The sequence below is a fragment of the Corvus cornix genome, chromosome 2 (assembly GCF_000738735.6).
Source record: "Corvus cornix cornix isolate S_Up_H32 chromosome 2, ASM73873v5, whole genome shotgun sequence".
Taxonomy (NCBI): domain Eukaryota; kingdom Metazoa; phylum Chordata; class Aves; order Passeriformes; family Corvidae; genus Corvus; species Corvus cornix.
This window is the reverse complement of record NC_046333.1, coordinates 113,458,765-113,479,525: the sequence shown is the minus strand read 5'-3', so window position 1 is coordinate 113,479,525 and position 20,761 is coordinate 113,458,765. Positions and strand designations below refer to the sequence as shown.

At 38.3% G+C, this 20,761-nt stretch overlaps 1 protein-coding gene across 5 annotated transcripts in view; it reads left to right on the top strand.

Annotated features, from left to right (window-relative positions):
* The window catches only part of ST18 (ST18 C2H2C-type zinc finger transcription factor), a 168,837-nt gene that overhangs the window by 134,494 nt on the left and 13,582 nt on the right, over window positions 1-20,761 (top strand). For all 5 annotated transcript variants that reach the window (XM_010401183.4, XM_010401184.4, XM_010401182.4 and 2 more), the window contains 4 exons: window positions 8,241-8,486; window positions 14,154-14,269; window positions 17,526-17,588; window positions 18,377-18,445. In XM_010401183.4, the coding sequence (XP_010399485.1) occupies window positions 8,241-8,486; window positions 14,154-14,269; window positions 17,526-17,588; window positions 18,377-18,445 (494 nt within the window). The remainder of the gene's footprint in view (window positions 1-8,240; window positions 8,487-14,153; window positions 14,270-17,525; window positions 17,589-18,376; window positions 18,446-20,761) is intronic.

Sequence of the window (20,761 nt, the reverse complement as noted above, 5' to 3'; positions counted from 1 at the left end):
TCCAACAACAATCTGTGGTGGATAATGAGTAAGATCTGTTTTAAGAGGGAATTTTTCCCCCTCTGAAACCTGTCATTAGGGATCATTTTGGAGACTGATTAAAAAAAAAAAATAAAAATAGTGTGATTAATCAAGGTGATATTTTGCTAGCAATGGAACAGAACTACCTATGGAGTCTGTTGTGTTTGGAGCTCCTAACAGTTTGGCAAGGTGGAGAGGGGGGGAATAACAACTGACTTTGGTAAAATTCCCCTTTCTGCTGGCAAGAGTAGAGAATCAGGCCCACTGCGTTTGCAGATAGATAATTTGGGCAAGTCTGTCATAATGGAAAGCTGCCTAATTTTGTAGATGTTTGTGTGGCTTTCGTGTTTTGGTTTCTGCTCTGCGTTTCCTCACAGATCTTTATGATTTACAAATGGTGCTGTGTGAGCTATGAGACTTATTTTCTGTGCCATTACATAGTATTATAATTCTGATGAAAATAGACAAGATTTTCTTCTGATGACAATGGTGTGGGAGCACTGTTTATTATTTGCATTAAAGTCACACATGTTCCACTGCAATGAAACTTTTGAAAGCTCTTTGTAGATGAGAGGGAGTCATTACAAGAACCTGAGGAGAAATCACTGGGGAGAGAAAAGAGGTGTGTTTGTCAAAACACAGCATAGCAGGTGTGCTTCTGCTGTGGGACTCTGACTCGTGATGTTTGCTCCAAAAGACAGATGACTATTTTTTCTGCAAGTCAGTGTCACTCTACCTTATCTCTCCCTTATCTGAACCTCACAAGGCTCAGTCTGGCTAGAGGTGGCTTCCACAGCTGTTGATCTACATTTTGGTTGAGTGTTCATTCACCATTGCTAGGAGGTTAGCTATTATTTTTTGAGTGGAACCATTAATTTTGCCACCAGCATAACAACTTCTTAGATATTCTGAGCCTTGTGCCTTTGCAGAGTGGTATCCCCTACTTTGCTGCTTTTGATTTCTACTCCTGTGGGAAGTTTTGGACATTAAAATCAATGTTGGGAAATGCCACAGGGCATTTTAGAGTATGTCCACATGCATTCCCTGTAACTCAGACATTATCTGTTCCAAAGATTGCTCATAGAACCTTTCCTAATGACATATCAATCCTTGATATCTGCTGCAAAAAACCTCCTTCCATCAGTCTTGAACAAAGACTTCTTCTAGTAGGGAAATGGAAACTGATGCCAATGATTGGATTAAATTGCAGCAGCAGCCTTTGGCTGACCTCAGCAATAGACCTTTGTTGCCAGAGAAGAGCAGTAAAGGGACCAGACATAACCCAAAGATTTTCTCCTGTGTACCTGCTTCACAGTTGCCAAATCATGGGGAAGGATTGAATGGAAGTGAACTGAATAGTAATGGTACAGAGGGGCACTTGGGGCACATAGCTTACTCCTTTTTCACAGCCAGGAATCCAGCCTAAAAGAAAATCACCTGCCTACCTTGCTATCTGCCTGCCTCCACTTCTGCCAGACTTTCTGGAGGGCATACTGATACAAAACATCTGACAGAAGAATCAGAATTAGCTTCTGGCCAGAACACAGACAAGTAAGCCCCAAACAGATTTGGTGTCCAAAAGTACACAAAACATATTTTTATTTGGTTTTGGATATTTATTACTTTGATCATACAGGATTCAAACCAAAAAAATTGTGGAATTAAGTTGCCAGACTCTCTTAAATTCTTTCTAATTTTAAAATATGAAACAATAAAATAAGGCTAATTTAAAAGAGACTACTAACTATTTATCAGTTTTTCTGATTTGTTCTGTGGCTGGTCGTGGTAACAAATGTAAATGCATAATTGCTAGAATATCTTACAAAGTTTTAGATTATAAAAACTGCCCTCTTGAGGCTTTATCTGTATTTGAACTCAAATAATGCAATAGATTACTACAGAGTTAATGATTTCCTTTTTCTACTCAGCAGCACACACATTCAACAGGTTTGAAAATACCTGTGTGGAGTGGCTGTATTCAGAGCCCCACATTATCAAGCATCTCAGCCCTGCCCCTTGACACATCCTTTTGTTCCTTTTTCTAAGAAAACCTAATTAGCCTGGTCCATACTTTAGCAGATCAAAACTCCTGACAGGTAAAGGTGTTTGCTCTTCCCTGAGCATCAGGTAGCCTCCCGGCAATTCAAGCCTTGGTTCTTTACAGATGGGAGACTGTGTGGTGATAGAGTAAGGATATGTGAGACTGTAGAGGACTTCCTAGGCTTGCTGGAAATACTTTGCCAGTAGTACGCTTGTCAGAGATGTAAAAATATTGTGCTTCCAAGTTTTAAAGGCAGAACTTTAAAGTTCAAACATTTCAAGTAAGTGTCATTTTCTTGTATTTGCTCAAGGCATGCATATGTCGCCTTGCTTAAACAAGTGGGGAAAACAACAAAATGCTTTTTAGCACAACTGTGTTCCCAAGCATTTTTTTTTTTCTTTCTGCCTTTTAAATTTTATTTCTTGCCCCCCAAAGCATTTTCCCTCTCTTAGGAAGAGTTGGATGGTTTACCCTGAATATTCACCACTTCCCTGTATATACAGATAACACTTAAATGAAAAAGTAAATGTATTTTATAAAATAGTTCCAAATTTCAATAATTTAATGGACATTCAAATATGTATCTCTCATTCTCTGCATATCAGTTCAAAAGGGAGAGTCCGAGACAACAAAAGAGAAAGACAAGTGTAGCAAGGATAGAGAAGTCATATTACACATTAACAGTACCACTGGTAAGGAAAACTTCCAAAGAGACCTACTGCACAAGATCTGACAAAAATCCCAAGTTTAAAAATGTTAATTTAAAAGTTAAGCCATTAAAAAAATACATTTATTTGAAATGAGCAGTCAAATGAATCTTAAACCTTCTCTATGAATTATCTATCAGTTGCATACAAAATACTAAGATCATCACATACCTTGATGATATAGTTTTCAAAAATAATTAATACCACATTAATGTAGTACCATCTGAGCCATTCAGCCTGGGACTGCAGTAAAATCTTCCCTTGAATATAATCCCAACCAGCCAATTCTCATGCAGTCAGTACCCCAAGCCAGTCTCCTGTTTGAATTTGATTTACAGTTTATGCAGCTCCATTCAGCTCCCATTGAAGTCACCAGAAGGGTTCCCCTAGGAGGCTTAGCCTGCAGTTTCTATCTGTGTAAGAATCCACATCATCATAACTTCCAGGGATCTCCCCTGTTTACAGCCCTCACCACACATGTCTCAGTGAGGTAGCTGCAAGCAATAGTTTATCTGTATCCTCATCACTACTGCTTGCCAAACATTTTGTTGAATGTTTTGGTGTTTTTCCCACCTGTTAGGCAAAATGGCATATGCACACTATGCCTTGAAAGAAAACAAAAAACCAACCAAAAAAAATCACACTTGATAAAAATGTTTAAAGTTCACATTCTGGTTTTGAACAAAACGATGTCATCTCTCCGTTCTTGGATATTGATGATGGTGAAAATTACATCTACTATTTAAAAAATGTAGTTAGCACTCAACATATTTGTCAGGCAGTACTTTACTACAAATACCTTAAAGCCTAAATACAGGATGAAAAATCATCCAAGCGTATCACTAGGTTCCATCCTGTAATACTGCTGTGCATATTGCTCTCTGAGTACCTTCTTGGCTAGCTTTTTTTAATTTATGAACAGCTCTGGGCTTAAATTGTGACTCCATTTTTGTTTCAGATGATGTTGGGCTGTTACAAGTTTTCTCATTTTGATCCAAATTAATATTTTAATTTTCTGCAGAAGTACTCAATTGCTTAAATCCAAGTGTGAAGAATGGAGGATGAGGTGCCTGTGTTTCTGTTGGCTGGGAATAGAAAAGATTGTACTCTTTTGGATGGACTTGCTTTAAGAATATTATTCATACACACGGCAAGATACGAGTCTTGTTTACTCCCAATACCAGAACTTCAGAGCTCTTTTGAGCTTTCCAAACCAGACTGAACTGCTAGGGGGAATGCAAAATCATTGATCATGTTGTTTCTTTGGACTTGCTTAGCATGAAGTTCCATGGCTGATGCCAATCAAAGAATACATGAATTCCCTTATATGTCATGACACAATCTCCCTGATCTCACAGGTGTGAAATAAGATCCATGCAGACACAATAATTTACTCTTTCTGATCCAGCTGGGATAAAGCTTAACTTGTAATCATTACAGGAGACACACTGGAGAGTATTAAATATTGTGAGGGATCAGATGGACCAAAAGCATATGAAAAAATGCAGGAGAAATTTGGCGCAAAAAGCTAACATCCTTTATTGTCCTAGCTGTTGTAATTCAATTCTAAGGACAAGACCTAATTAAGTACTAGAAAATATTCCCGAATATTTATGTCATAAGATAAAGGAGGTTGAAAAAGATTGACTTTATGGCACAACACAGTTGGAGACTATACAGACAGGCTTTTTTTTGTTTATGTATTTATATTAGTCTTCATTTTTGGTAATAAAGTACTATTTGTACCTTGTCTTTTCACTGAATAGCTACTGGCATAAAGAAAATGTGATCCTATCACTTTTCTTTCATTTTTTATTCTGGAATCCTTTTCCAGCTGCTTGTAAAACATGGAGGGGGGGATTAGACTGTCACTGATGAGGTAGTAGGTAAGAAGCAACTTGAATTTAATTGCTGTGTGTATCCTCTCATGCTCATTGATTTTTCTTCATTGCTTCAGTGGATATTGTCCTGGTTTACACCAGTGTAAATGTAAATGTGAGTAAGATCAAAATCAGGCTGCAAAGATTTACACAGCTTAAACCAAATATAAGTTAAGAAATAAAAAGATACATTTGCATCTTTGTTTGTTTACAGTTTTAAGGAATAATCTGAACAGTTTACATTGTTTTGATAGCTATATTTTAAATATGTCATTATAAATGGATAAATATAGGCCTGTTCACACATGCACTAGAGTCAACAGTAATAAGATCTTGCCTTCAATGAGGAGAACACAGCCTTTACAAGCCTGAGCTAAGCGTAGTAAGTGCCATTTTCTGTCAGCATGTCAGAGCACTACTCTAGCATTTTTTCCCATTTGCCATTTTTGTCTTTTTAGTTCCATTTTATAATTAATGTAAAAATAAATGCGGTAAAGCAAGCAAAGGAGACATATTGAGAGGAGGGTGGGATCAGAGTAGGAATGCAAACTGGAGCAATAACTGTGACTTCCCTCTTTTCGCTCTGCCATTTGGAGTTTGCTAGAAAGGCACCAAAGCAATACCTCTTTTATACCATTCTGAATAAAAAGCCATGCTGTAAACGTGGGATCCATCCTGCAATGAGTAAAGGGGGATATTTTTCCCCATGACTTTATTTAATTGTTGTGTGCATCTGTGAGCTCACTTAAACCCCATCTGCACACTACTTCACAAACACACAACCCAGCCTTCCCTGATCAGAATTAGGTACGTGTTGGACAACCCAACTTCTACATGATTTCAGGCAAGTGTTGGGAAAGCTTTAAATATTTGTGTTGGTTAATTTTCTGCTTATTATTCAGAGCTCCTTGTGGAGGCTACTGGTATCTCTTTCTCAGAGAAAATGATTTTCTGATATTATTCTATGTCAAGTTGCATTGAGAAGGGGACCTTGATTGTTTTTGGTCCTTTTTGTGGTTGCTGTTGCCTTCTGAGTAGTTGATATTTTGTCAGTGACAGAGAATCTGCACTATTTATGGGTTTTGCACTATAAAACTACCGCAGCCCAGTCACATGGCTTCCTTTCCTAAGCCATCTGTCACAGAGGTCTGGAATTTTATGTGAATGTTGGTTGTGCAGACTTAACCCAAGTTTTTTTATTATGAAAAATGTCAGCAACTACAATGTTTAGCATTTTACTTTACATTGGTCATTAAACTTGATTACTGTAGCTCTGTTTCATTGCTATAGTTACATATCAACTATGAAGCCAAAAAACACTGGGGCGATCATGGCAGAGTTATATTGTCAGATCCTGGAGTGTGTGCTTGGCACTGATATAGTTAATATCTTGGATTTTTCTAACTAAGGTTTATTAATGCTGGTATAAAAATGTATTTGATATTATACAGATGGCATAAGATGTTGTGGTTACTAAGTTATTATCCAGGATAAGCTGCACTGTCAAATTCAGGGCTTAAAACTATCACAGGAGATTAAACTATTTACTAAAAAGGGGCAGAAAGATATAACCAAAGCGTCTTAGTATGAACATATTAGAAGTGTATTTACTTCCCATAAATATTATAAAACGTCTCTCTCTTTTAAGCTGTATGATTGAAAATGTGAACTTAGCTATGTGGGAGAAGCAAACATAAGAGGTGCCTGAGTTTCTGAACCAGGGACAAGCAGATGGCTTGGTGGTGCTTCAGTCTAGGTGGGCATCTGTGTCAGGCTCATGGATGCAAAAGGGAACCATGCTGGCTGAGTGAAGAGAGGTTGTCAGGCCCTAAATTGTCATCTTCTACCAATATTTTCCTTCTTATTCAGAAGATTTAATCAATCACATTTTACCTTTAAATGAGACATCACTGGCAGTGGTAGAAGACAAGGCTGCATGAAGGAAGCTCAGTCCAACCAGGGTGGCCATGCCACACTTTCAGCACAGGGGAAGAGCTCCCTGTTTCACCACAACTCTTCTTAAGATCCTCCAAAGAGGATAAGTTTCATTGCCCTATCATTAACAATTAAATGGGTGACTAACCATCAAACTCCAGCAATATTTAATGGGAAGAAAGACAAAGGGGCTCATTCTGCCAGTGTCTTCCTGATGAAGAGGTCTAAGAAAGACAGAAAAACTTGCCCACTGGGCATACCCATCTCTTTTCTGTTTACAACACAACATCTAGGTGATTCACTTACACTGTGAGTTTCCTATTATACTACTCAAGGTAGGAAATCTTGTTTTATACAACTGTTTCCTACAGTTACACAGCACCAAACACATCTACCCCAAATTCCCAAGTGTTATCCAGTCTTTGTGGTGATGCAAATTAAAAATAAAAGTGATGAAAATAACAGGAAGACAACGAGCAGTGTTAATTACAGTATTGGTGTAGATCTCTGTCATTGCTATTTATCTCCATAGTCTTTGAATATTCTCCACTTTACTCAGGGCAACTACTGAATAGTCCTCTAGAAGCCACCTTTCATCTCTTCCCCCTACTTGACTTCAGTAAATGCTGGCAATTGCAAGGATTACTCTTCGATTCATGCCTATACAGAAAATATGTCAATATTCAGCATAGCATATCGAGCACGAGGGAGAAGTTGTTGCTTACACTAATAAGTTGTACTTTCATCAGCTTTTTATCATTGCAAGAAGAGGAGTTTGTCCTCTTTTTCTGTGATCAAGCAGCATAAGACAACACAGTGAAGTTTCCTTCCTTTGTTCCTGTACAGCCAAGCAGCATTTGCCACTTTTTGTGTGCAGGAGAGCTTCTCCCAGACTGGAAGGAGAGGTTGGGTCTCTCCCCAGTCTGCACACACCTCTGCAATTAGAGGCTGCTCTTTGCTGTTATTCCCAGGAAGAAAAGGCTTTGTTAACTCAGGCAGAATTTCTGCATCAGGGAGAACCTCCTCAAGATCCTTCTGTAGCTCTCAGTCTAGTGGTGTCAGTGCAGACTTGTGCCTTAGTGGCCTAGTCAAATTATGATAAAGGCAGTTTGCTATTTCAAGTGATGTAGAGAACCCTAGTGAAAATTTCTCCCACTGTGCTACTTTTAGATGTATTTCTTTCCCCCTCCTTCTCCTCCCCCATGATACAAATGTTATAATGTTTCCAGGGTATGGGGGGAAGGGAGGATATGTGATAGTAATGCTGTGGGATGACCTAAACAATGCATTAATGCTTTTAACTGTGAATTGGGGTCATAGTTCTCTGTAAGAGTGAAAAGATCAAGAAGATTTAAAGCTAAACTTTGTTTAAATAAAACTAGATTTAGGGAGTATAGGTTATGGTTTAGAGGCATCTTATTTAAATTCCGCTTACTATGTTTAAGCTGAGATGCAGGGATACCATTACTGAGGCTACTCTTAAGTCTGCCTAAGAGTTGGACATTAACTGACATAAATCGAAAAGCTGGGTTTAGATTCAGATAAATTTAAATAAAAGCGTGCATTTATACTTATCCTTTAAAAGCACCACATGGTTATTTTACAGCCTTACCATGTCCATATCTAAACGTGTCTCTATTTCCTGTTGCATGTCAGGGAGCTGAGATAGAAGTGGATGAAAATGGCACTCTGGATTTGAGCATGAAAAAGAATCGAAGCCAAGACAAAGTTATGCCTCTCACTTCTTCCAGCACAGCACTTCCCACTCCTTCCTCTTCTCCTTTCAAAGCAAGCAGCATCCTGGTAAATGCAGCCTTCTACCAGGCACTTTGTGAACAGGAAGGCTGGGATACACCAATCAACTACAGCAAGACCCATGGCAGGAAAGAAGAAGAAAAAGAGGTATTTTTTCAGTTTCTGAGTGACTTTTTCCCTTGCATGAGAGACCATATAATAGTCTTTGGGATCACCTAGTGCAGTTTAAAGGGAATCAGTTTCCACAGGTAGATGCTTGTGAACATTGAGCTGGTTTTAATGGTCTCTTGGATGTGACATAAGAAAAACCCATTACTCACTTTGAAAAATCTTGCTTTCAGAGCCTACTTGTTAATGTCTGTAAGTCTCTAAGATAAGGGAAACAAAGGTATCCATCATTAGAGACTGCTTTTTAAATTTTGTTCCTAATGGCTCAGTCCTGTAACACAGACACCCAAATGGACTAGCAATCACCAGGGAAAAAAGAAAAACAAAGCAAAAATAACCCCAACAAATAAAATCAAACTAAGACAATTCTTTCATGCTGAAACTAAAAGCAATTTTTCCATACCATGTCTTCAGATAGAAAATAGATATCGTCTAGATAACTTGCTATGTAAGCATTTAAACACATGCTTAAAACCTTGCCTGTAATATTCTTTCATTGGAAAACTTTTTATTTTATATACTGAAAGAAATTTCCACCAGTGTGTCTTAGATCTCCAGCTTGCAACTTCTGCAACCAGTCTTCTAGAGTGTCACTTCCAACTCAGTAATTGCCTTGATTCTGGTTTTGTTTCGGTTTTGCTCTTTCATGTCTGCTCTTGACAACAAGGCAGCATAGTCTACTATGGCCTTTCCTTCTTATTCTTCTACTTTGCCAGCAACTTCGATTTTATTTTTTTCTCTTGAGCCTGAATTTCAGAATATGGACTGCTTTCATTTTTCTTAAAATCAGGAAGGGACCAACAGATCTTTAAAAGGCTGATTAGATAAAAGCTTATGTTACAGCTTTCAGAAAGAGACTAAAAGATGCCCCGGTTGGACAGTTTTATACAATTAACTCCCTGTTTGTTTTTATATATCAAATAATAGAATTTGATCATTATATTTATTATGAAATTAACTTTTTTTTCAAATATCAAATCTGATACTTCAAGAAGACATAGATGGGGTAAAGCTATTTATGACTGAGGTTAGAGGATCCAGGCCTCCAATTCAAAAACCACCTGGAATTAAAAGATAATTCAGTTGTGTAAGGAAAAAACACTGTCAACACTGGGTAGTCTGTTGCAATGTGTCCACCGAAAAAGCTTGCATTTCTTGGAGGCTGGTTTGTCTTGAACCCTTTGCAGTCTCCTCTTTGGGGCTAATGATGGTCCTTACCTCACCAATGACAGAACAATCCGTGTACCAGGGTTTTGGAGTGCGTTTGACATGAGGCTGAGGGCTCAGGCCCTTCCCCTTTAATGCTGCACGATGAGCAAGCGTATCCAGCTTTGAGAGGACTGCCTTGCTGCTGAGATCAAGAGGTGCCACAGACCTGTCAGGGGACCTGTCATGTCACTCCTCCTCCCTCCTGCCATCACAGCTCAGCAAAAAAGCCAAGAGAGGAGCACCTCCACATCTCCCCCAATCCCTGCCTGACTTTCACAAGGCTCTGATGGGTGTCTGGATGTTTCCTTGTCCCTTTCCAGCACAGGGAGTTTGAGGCAACTAAACTACCCAACAGGACATAATGGTCCAATGCACTCAGGTGCTGGTGCCCCTTGCACTCAGTGCTTTGACACTGTGCATTTCATCTCTAATTGAGGATCTGGCCCCAGATCTCTGCTGTGAGATTTTGCCATCCCAGGGAGCCTTGATATGTCCAGTGATGTCAGGGCCAGAGGCTCTGTTTTCAAAATCAAAGATTGGCAGTTATCCCTATGCAAAGAAAATGACTGATTATATCTATTTCTAATTCATTGTTATCTGGTTCATATGCACAACAGTTGCTTAATTTTGGTGGTAATTTCCAGAAAATATTGTGTCTCTCTCTCTCAGCAAAATAGCCTGTCCAGATGCCCCCTTAAAAAAAAAAAAATCTGCATTTGGAAAAAGCTCAAAATCTCTCCAAAAGGAAAGCGCTGAGAAATAACTAGAGCTGTCAGTTAGTTCAACTGTCAGTTCTCCAAAGATTTCAGGGCTTAAAAATGTTAAAAGTGCCAGATGCTATTATCTGTTATTCATGTTACCATTATGTTCTGGTCTTTGCTGAAATCAATATAAACTTCCATCTGTACATTAATGGGGTATCACTGCTTGCTTGCTTTCTGTAGTGGGCATGCATGAATACACACATGCTCTTTGCAGGAAATAGTAGTGCTTGGACCACTTGGGCTGGTTCTGATTTTTCTTTTAGTCTAAAATTCTTCAGATTTTTAATAGCATTTAACTATAAATCCATTCAAACAAAAAAGGAAAAACTATACATACAGTTGGGCTTGACTAGCTGTAATGATCATCACCACACATACCAGAAAGGGAGAAGTGCTAAAGGTGTTTTCCCAGAGGATTAGCTCTCCTTCTAAAGATAAATAGCTGGAGAAGGACACAAGCCAAGACATGATGCTCTACTCTCAGTCTTAAGTGCAGGGTATCAAAAAGTATTTGTTCTTTATTTCTGACCTTCTGTGTTTCAGACAGACACAACCCTTTTTGCACCATGTGTAGTGATGTGAGGTTCTAGAAGGGCAGAGTTTCAGTATTCCTTTGCCTACATTTCCTTTGCACTGTCCTGCTTTTGCAGCTTCTACACATCTGAAGATTTTATGCTGCTTGAATAAAACCAAGTGTTTCTCAAGGAACTAAGATGATGATGAAGAAGTCACCAGTTTAAAGTCTATATATCTCACTCAGTCCTGGGAAACATACTAAAGGATAGCTAGGAAAAATCCTGTATAAAATTGTTGATGTTTCTGTATATTTATGTGTGTATAGCTTTACTTAAAAAAATTACAAATCTTAATATCTCAATTCAGGAAATTCACCATTAAGATTTGAAAAAAACCTAATTAGTTAAAGACAGAAAATGAAAATACTGCAATTCTAAACCCTCTAGTATCAGTTATACTGGTGGCTGTAGGTGTACTTGTGTCAGTCTTCATCATGAAATCTTATTTTTATTAAATGACTCAGTGAAATGAAACTGTGAACTGCAATACTGTAGCATTTTGTCAAGCCTTGATATACTTAATTCTCCATCAGTCTGCTCTGTGCAGCAGGTATCACACAGTGACATGATGAATAACTCACACACACATGCACACACACACACAAGTTTCTGATCCATCATCAGCAAAAGATCAGGAGATATCTTTAATTTAAAACAAAGAACACAAGTTGCACATATTGGAAACATTAACATATCCTGCAGCACAAACAGTTATGGCTACTCTGGTGTGCTGCAGGTTAAATTCTCAGGTACATGACCCAGATCAGGATCACAGTGGAGATCTAGAGGGTTCTTTTCACCACCCCCTACTCCAGGCTGCTCTCAGAAGAAGTGGAAGAGGCTGATGTATGCCTGGTTGAGATACATGGGATCCAGGCAAGGCATGCTTTAAATTTTTAGAAACACACATCAGCTCAGTGATGCAGATGTAGCCTGGCAGTTAGTTGTTAGACAGGAAACTGTTAAACCAGCCTTCTTTACCCTCCATTAGATTAAGTGGAAACCATTTCATCTGTGTTTTTGGAAGTTATTTTGACATCTGACCCCTTCCAGCTGGCAACAGGTTAACAGGTTGGTAATAATGGTAACAGGGCATTACCATTTTGTTGTTTCTTTGAGGAGCTTTCAATTTTACAGTGACTTATAACAGTGATGATCCCTGCTTGCATGTGATGCTAAGAAAGGTAGGTCAGAACCCGTGGACAGAAGTAGTCAGGAATTCAAATCCCCATTCTGCAGCTTTGAGTGGCAAAATCACCCCCATACGCCACTGGGACCTAGACTTAACCCAACTTTGGAAAAGTGTCTTTGAAGTTTCTTGATTCTTGAACAAAGCTGACATCCATTTTTCCACTTTTGTATTTTTAGCATTTTAGTTTCCATGTTTAGAGGACTTTCATTCATTTATTATTTCTGTACTAATATTTTATCAAGACCTTTTGTAGTTGCTAATTTTCTCTGTTGCTCCTTATCTGAAGTTCTCCTTCAGAAATATAATTCCCAAAGCCTGAAATATATGAGAGTTTTCCTATTTATTTAAAATAATTACTCAATAATTACTGTGAAAGAATGTTTAGTAAAGCTGAATATATGTATTTTTGCTTTCTATATTTGTAGCAGATTAGATTATTCCCAAACAAATTAACCCCACAAATGTGGTTGCAAAAATCAGTAGTAATTGATACAGCAATACTATGGCATCGTTTCGATATGTATGTGTAGAGTGAGTTACAGTAGGCAGTAGGTAGCCAGTTGCAGAAAGCAGAAGGAGTCATATTGAGGATCCAGCCTCCAAACAGCCGAAGATGAGCTGCCAGAATTGAGGACCATATGGAAGCTTTATCAGAAGAAACACCCCTGCAGAGCTTACAAGACCCAGGAGGCAGAAACTCCATTTTCAGTCCAGATTCAACTCAGCCCTGCACTCGGTGTTAACAGCTCTGCAGACATCCCTGCTCCTCTGTCCTGGCACGTCTGTCAGCTGCACAAGCCCAGAGCATCCATGGCACCAGCCCCGTGCATTTAGCAGAGGCTGGGACCTTCCCCTCTCAACCACAGGCAGCAGTTTCTGCTCCTACAGATGGTAATCCCTGGGAAATACCTGCGTGTTGGAATGGAATCACACAACCAACATGAAGTCCAAGAAGCGATTAATAGAGGTTTGATAATTGATGCTATAAGCTTTGGAGGATTCTCGAATGATAAAATAGCTACAGAGCATCCCTTCAAAAAGAAAATACTTATCTTTCATAAAGGTAATAATAATTGAAGGTATTAAGCCTCAAAACAATATAAACCAAGCTACCCTGAAGTGATCAAAGATTTTTCAGATAACAAAAATGTACTTTCCTTCCAGGACTCCAAGTTTCCAAAATGCCTTCCCAAGGGAGTGAATGCTCATGATTCATACCATCCATCCAAACAGCATGGTAGAAGTGACGATTTTGATCCACAAATGGTAGAAATCAAGAACTACCCTCAGTAGCCTGCTCTTAAGAAAACTTCAAAGTCATTTTTTTCTTTATGATTTTTATTTTAGCAAGAATCTGCTCTTTGAATAAGATAACAAGACATTCCATTCCACAGACTTAAAAAGCTTTGCATTTACATTTGCTTATGCAAAATAGTACTTTTTTACATTTATGATTGCAATTTTATAATTTACGATTGCAATAGTCACCACTTCAACTGTGTTCAAAAGTCAGCAACGTACTTACACAGAAAATAAAAAGAACATAATTGCTGAAGTCTGGTTTGGCTCTCCCAACAGCCACTTTTATTTTCTCTGTGTACTTTTCTTTGGTCTTTATCATCATCTTATAAAACAACCCCAAATTTCTCCTATATATGGCTTAAACTAGCATCTGTCTTCAGAAACATTTACACAACATTTTTAAAAGGCTACCTGTAAGAACCTGAAACTATGATGTACTAAACTTTCTTAATTTCTCTCCATCATATCTTTTTAATTTCTTTCTCCTTTTTTTTTTTTAAAGTTTTACAAGAGGTTCTCTTCTTGCCATGGCAAATTATTTCTTGAATGTGTGGGAGGACTTGAAGAGAGAAACCTTTTGTCACGTTCTCATCTAATATTTCAGAAAGATACAGTGAGCTCTCCAGAAAACATGGAGGAAAAGAAGTATCCAGGAGATGTCTCCATACCGAGTCCTAAACCCAAACTTCATTCAAGAGATCTCAAAAAGGAACTCATCACGTGAGTCACAAAAAATGCTGCATTTTCCTTTGCCCTGGTAAAGACTGACTGTGCTGCTGTTCTGAGTTCTGGTTTGAAGTAGATTTGCAGGAGCTGAGCAGGGAGACTTGCACAATTTACTGCACGTGGTTAGTTCCACATTGTGGGTACGTAGACATGAGGTTTGGAGCTGCATCAAGCCAGGGTATGCCTGGGGGTCTGGATAGGTCAATGACTAAATGGGTGCTACTGGGTGCCACTCCTTATTCCTCAGATAGATAGGTATCAAGCGGGCAACATCTCCTTCTACAAAACACAGTTTCATTACATGCTACAGATTGGCTCTGATAATGCTTACATAATTAAATAAGCTTTAATTGAACAATTGTCATTATAGATCCATTGCTTAGAGCTTGTGCAGAAGCAGTCAGGATTTCTCAGACAGAAAACATGCAGAGTTCATAAAAAGACAAAATACAAGACAGAAAGTGCCACGGGGTTTTCCAACCTGTAGGAAATATGTTTAAGTCCTTCATCTGCTTCCTTCCAAGCAGAATCAGTTATTCAGTCCTGCAGAAAACCCAGTGGCTGTACAAATTCATGCTCTGAGAGTATAGGCTAATACTCTCTTTTCTGAAGTACTGAGATGCACCTGCTCTGTCTTAAGATCCAAAACTTTACTATCTAGAACTGCAAATACATTCTGTTAAATCTGTCTGCATACAACAGCTTGTTTCAGTTTAAAATTGTTCAATAAATTTGTCCCAAGCAGCTCATAGCACAAGTCACTTTTTAAAAATCTCATCTAGGTTCTTCCCAAAGTGCCTTATAGGTTCACATCAACATCATTTTGATATCAACACAGAGTTTTCACTGAAATACTCAACTAGGACTCAGCAATCATTTATGGCACTTTTCTTTTTGTCCCAAACCAGAGCAGGTCTCTCTGAACAAGCATGGTCTGTATCACTGAGTGATGATAGGCCATAACATATCACTGCATGCTCACCCATAAATAAACGAGTCACATCCCACCAACTTGTGTCCTGCTCTCCAGACTCGGTGGCACTGAAGCAGTTACAGCTGCCTCTGTCTCTAGAATTTACATTTCCCTGGGGCAAGCTGCTATGAAGAGTGATTCTTTCCCCTCACGTCATGCAGTCTGCATGTTGCCTACTCACCACATTATATCTGCAGTTGTAGTTCATGACCTAAATTGCTACAGGTCAGGTTGTTTTGCCTCTTCTTCTAAAACAAATGCATACAAAATCACTGAGACTTTATTTTCTGAAGACTAATGGCTTTTCTTTTATAATATTTATTCCTTTGTCATACTGACCTGTTTTGAGATGCCTGTAAAATACTTTTCCACTCTCCTAAATAATAACACCAGAGTATTTACTAGGGCAATGATGAGCTTACAGTGGTTGTACTCTATTATGTTCAAACAGTGAGCAGAGATAGGTATCTAAAATGTAGTTGTGCTGAAAATTAAATAAGGAATAGTTTTAATTTATCAGAAGAATCCATAGGCAATGTAGGGATCAGACTACATTCCTGTGATCCCACTGAGCTCAGAAATTGTACTGAACAATTCAGTACAGTTGGCTCCATCATGAGGAAGCTTTTAAAATGACATAAGCACTTGCAGAGAAAAATTTTTGAACGTGGTTAGTGCAGCTACAGTGAAGAACTGTATGAATACCACCTTCTAGCATGTGCTTTCCATTTTCCATGTTAATTCTGATGCCCTTAACAGCATCACTCAGGTTGAAATGGGCTGTGAAAATGAAGCTGATGTCTTCCTAAGGCTTTTTTACAGATTTGAAAAACTTCCTAGCACTCTGCCAGGTCAGAGAAAATAGCCAGGTGAGCATCTCAGGCACCCCTTTTTCATTAGCATGGAACACTAGATAACAGTTTTTGTACAGCATCTGCTTGCCCTTTTTATCCATATTCCCAGTGAAAGAAAAACAGTTCTTTATTAGGCAACTCTGCAGCACTGGTGTTAAGAGTGTTTTAAGGTACTGTACAAACGAATATTTAATCCACCTCCCTCTCCGTGCACAAGTTGCATTTCTTGGTATCTTCGCCCTTTTGGAGAGGATTGTATCCCAGTTTGATAAATGAGTTCAGCTTTACAACTGAAGAAGGGCTGAGGAAAAAGAGAAGTTATAACATCTCCAGGCTGAGCATACCTCCATGATTTAAATGAGTTTATGTGTTCTGTTAAATGTACACCATTCTCTTGGTTCCAGCCAGGACAGGGTTAATTTTTGCAGTAGCCAGGAGGTGGCATGGCTGGGACCTGGAACCTCACCCAGGGAGAAGGTTTTCCTCCCAGTTGAGTAAGCTTGGCAAAGGGAGCAGTTGGGTAACGCCAGTACCGAGCCAGGGTAGCGCAGCACTGGTTCTGAGCAATCACGTGCCTATCCTGTACACCCTCTTACGGATATTTTTGCTGTTACCATTTTGTTATCTCATTGCTGTTTCCAGTAAATTGTTCTTATCTCAAGATGTGATTTTCACCTTTGTGCCTCCAATTCTCCTCTCCAACCTGCCGCAGAGAAAGGAGGAAGGGAGGGTGAGAAAGAGGCCTATGGTTTGGAGAGTCTTGGTGGGAACACTCACTTGGAGAGTACCATTCCTAAACCACAACAACCACCTTGGAATCACTTCTCAGTTCAGCTGGAAAACATCTTGAGAAAGTTCTGTGCTCTTTCTGAACTTCAGCTGTGTGACATTGAAGTGCTTTCTGTGCCGCAAGCAACCCTAACACCTTTCTCACTCGTATCAGTAAATAAAGATTGGAGGTATTTCTAAAGGACAGTGCCTTAATCTAGTCAGAAGGGAAAAGAATTATTTTGAATATTACTGTTCTCTTGCCCATGTTATACTGGAGGTCATGTCAGAAACTTCAGCTCTAACATTTAAGAATTGCTGTCAAAATTTTGTACTGACAAAGAAACAGTCTTTTTAAGAACCCACTTCGTAACTAAAATACCTATGCAAAGGTAACCTTACATAGATAAAAAAATAAGGTTTTGAATTACTTGTGTTGTGGAAATAGGAGAAATTCTTTCCATCTCTGCTTCAAGTAATCATTAAAAAACAGAAGTGAAGTTTTTCTAGTTTTCTGCAGCGTCGTGACAATGTTGAAATGTGTAATGATGAATGTGATTGCCCTAAAGATCATTACATAATTCACTGCAGGGTATGGTAAGCTATGTGGTAAATTACATGTACTCTAATTGCTCATTGCTTCTTCTTTGCATAGCTGTCCAACTCCAGGATGTGATGGTAGTGGTCATGTAACAGGAAACTATGCCTCACACCGCAGGTAAGAAACAACAGGAAGCCTAAAACAGGAAATAGAGCTACTTTTAGCTCTTGTCATCTTTGAACCTTTTTATAATAACCATGGGTAAATATTCAAAAGCACTTTGCAGAAAATAATCCACAGAGAAATGTGGCTGTTTTTCCTGCTTTTGGTATTTTTGTGAAGGTCTGGACTTTATATGCTGATGCAGAGTTAAGCAGCATATGCTTATTAATGTAGCTGCACTTCTCAGCTGAGACCTGCAGATAAGTCATTTAGTAAAGTTTGCATTTCCCTGAGTGTACAAGCAGTCTCTATACAGATGCTGCTGCATGTGATTAGGAATAAGGTTCCTGAATATCTCTATGAATGGCTTTAAAATTCATAGATGTGCCATTACAACCTGAGGATGTTAAATATTTTCCTCAAAATAGCCAACCTAGGGGCTGAAACAATATTTTCCTGCTTTTCCCTTGGGAGCAGGATGGAAGTGTTTTCTGCCTTCTATCAGCCGTGTGGACCAGATCCTCTAGCTGTCCTTCATATATGAAACATAACGGATGGATTCTGTGCACCACTGCCCCGCCCTAGCAAAGCTTTACAGGGAAAAACATTTGCCCCTAACTATATATATTTTTAATTGACTTAAGAACCACAGCCTTATATTGGCTGCTCCTTCTTTGCCAAGAGCAAATACTTGAAGGTATAATTTTAACTGGTATAAGTCATAGATTGTCTGTATGTTGTTGTATTGATAAAAATAATTGCCTTGGTTTAGTAAAGTATTTCACATCAGATTTTCTTTTCAGTGTTTCTGGGTGCCCATTAGCTGACAAGACATTAAAATCCCTTATGGCTGCTAACTCTCAGGAGCTCAAGTAAGTATTAACAATAGCACAAATATTATTGTTTTTTGTCTTCGACAAACATGTTCCCTGCGTTATTGAAATTGTAAATTTGAATTGCTCTGAGTGGTATCAAACCTTTGTCTGAAAAGTGAAGTGAATTGGTTTGAAAGCTTTTGAGTGAAATAAAGTTTACTTTTCTCCATTTGTCTTTCTTCATTCTTCATTAATTAATTAACCCCTTCATTTTCATTAATTAATCAGGACTTAGGGGGAAAAATTGTAAACACTAGGAAAGATGCAGTTTCCTCAGTATTTCTGAATCAGATAGGAATAGAAAATATCTAATACATAAGACTGATCTGGCAAATAACTGATCCAGATAGAATTAATTGGAATTATTTAGTTAGAAATAAATCTAGTTAGAATAAATCTAAAAATGAGACCAGAATACCTGCAAATCATTTTTTATTACTCACTACCCTATACTATGAGTTTAATGTCACTGAAGCAGACATCAAGTCATATGATTTTGTGCTGGCATAATTCTCACCATGAAATGTCACTTACAAAAGGACTGTGCAGCTCTGCTATATAGACAGATGTATAGGGACATATGAATATTTCAAAAATCTGTAGTCAAGAGAGGCACTGGCAACCAGTCATCTAGTTATTGAATTGGCTTTGTCAATAAGGATGTGGGGAAAAGGAAAGGATAATTAGAGTTCTTTCATAGCTTTCCCTCTGCAACTTGTAAATTGGATCCCATAATAGATGGCTTGGAAAAACTCATGAATGCATGTAAAAAGGGGAGAACCCCGTGACTGTCCTTTCTGTCCTTTAGGTTCATCCCTAGACCAGATAGAAGAAAATAAAGTCTGATGATGGCTCTATTTTCCTTTCCTAATGGTATTAATAGCAGAAGTGACTACATTTAGACTTGGCTCAGCGTTTGGCTTCCCCAGATCAAATGTTAGTGGTCTTATTCTCTACCCTTACAACTTAAATTATAATTGAAATGCTGAACTGATGGTAGCTATGAAGTTGAATGTACAGGAGATGCAGCAAAATGACAAAGAAAGACCATTTATTTAGGCAGCTGTCCAAAGCAGTTCACAAAGCCAGTAGGTAAACTGGCACACTGGCACAATGCTTCATGTTTTGACATCCCTGATCCTCAAAGGTATAAAATGTAGGTTTAATTGGTTTTAAAAGAGTGGAATGGTTAGCAAGGAACTGACTTGCAAAAATGCTGACAAATTTGAAATCATTTGCTGAGTCATATATATTTGTCCCTGCTTTTATTGGCTTTCTGCCATACAAAGACACTCACACAAATATTTTGAATAGTTGCTCCTCATGCATCACCCCCCCGCCCCATTCATGTGTGAATAAGTAAATTTGCATACCAATATGGTTATTTTTCCACTAAAGCTTCTAGAGTTTTGGTCATGCCATAAGGAAAGAGGAGCAACAGCATATGACTTAAATGACAAACTGCACACTGTACGCCATGTATAATAAGTGAGTTGTGAAAGACAAAGTCAAGGTTCATGGACATTTCACAGACAGAAATATGTTGCATAACGCAGTTAGCATTTAATTTCAATTAACTAGAAAAAGAGCAAAAATCAAAATCTGTTCACAGACAATTCGCAAAAGAAAAAAGGGCTAAATAAAATTATTTTCCACAAATGTACCACCTTAATTTAGGTTCCTGCAAACATAGATCAGGTGATATTTGAACAAAACTCTGCTTCTGCCTAAATTAAACCTTATGCCAAAATGCTGCAATCATGCTTGTGCTGGTGTAGTCATATCAATAGTTAATTTTAGTATTGCTGTGTGAACAGAGGGCATAAACGCTCATAGAATCAGGCCAGGAAAGTACCCTCATGTAGTTAGGCATGAATATGAAAAAGCTGTGTATTTTTTCCAAATGTTATTCGTGTTTAATTTGCCAGAATCAAGATAAGATTTTGGCTTTAATTATGAAACTCTATGCCAGCAAAGATACAAGGCTTCCATGTGATCCACAGTTTGGAAATAAGGAAGATCTGCTCAGAAAGTGGGCCTGCGATTCAGATTCAAGAAAATTTCTATATGAGGATTCTTGCTGCTCAGAACAATCTGAGATGGTCAATTTAAAACATAATAAGTTTGATGATGACTCAGGTTTTAAAGCTAAAAAGGGTAATTTTGGCTGATACTCTATTTAATTGAAGAGCTTGCTTATCAAGCCTTAAAGAATTTTAAATGTGTACTTTAGAGAGATATTTACTAACAATTCAGAAGCTTTGAGGAATAGGTGGTCAGTCCTATCTTTAGACAAGTTTTTGCAGCAGTTAA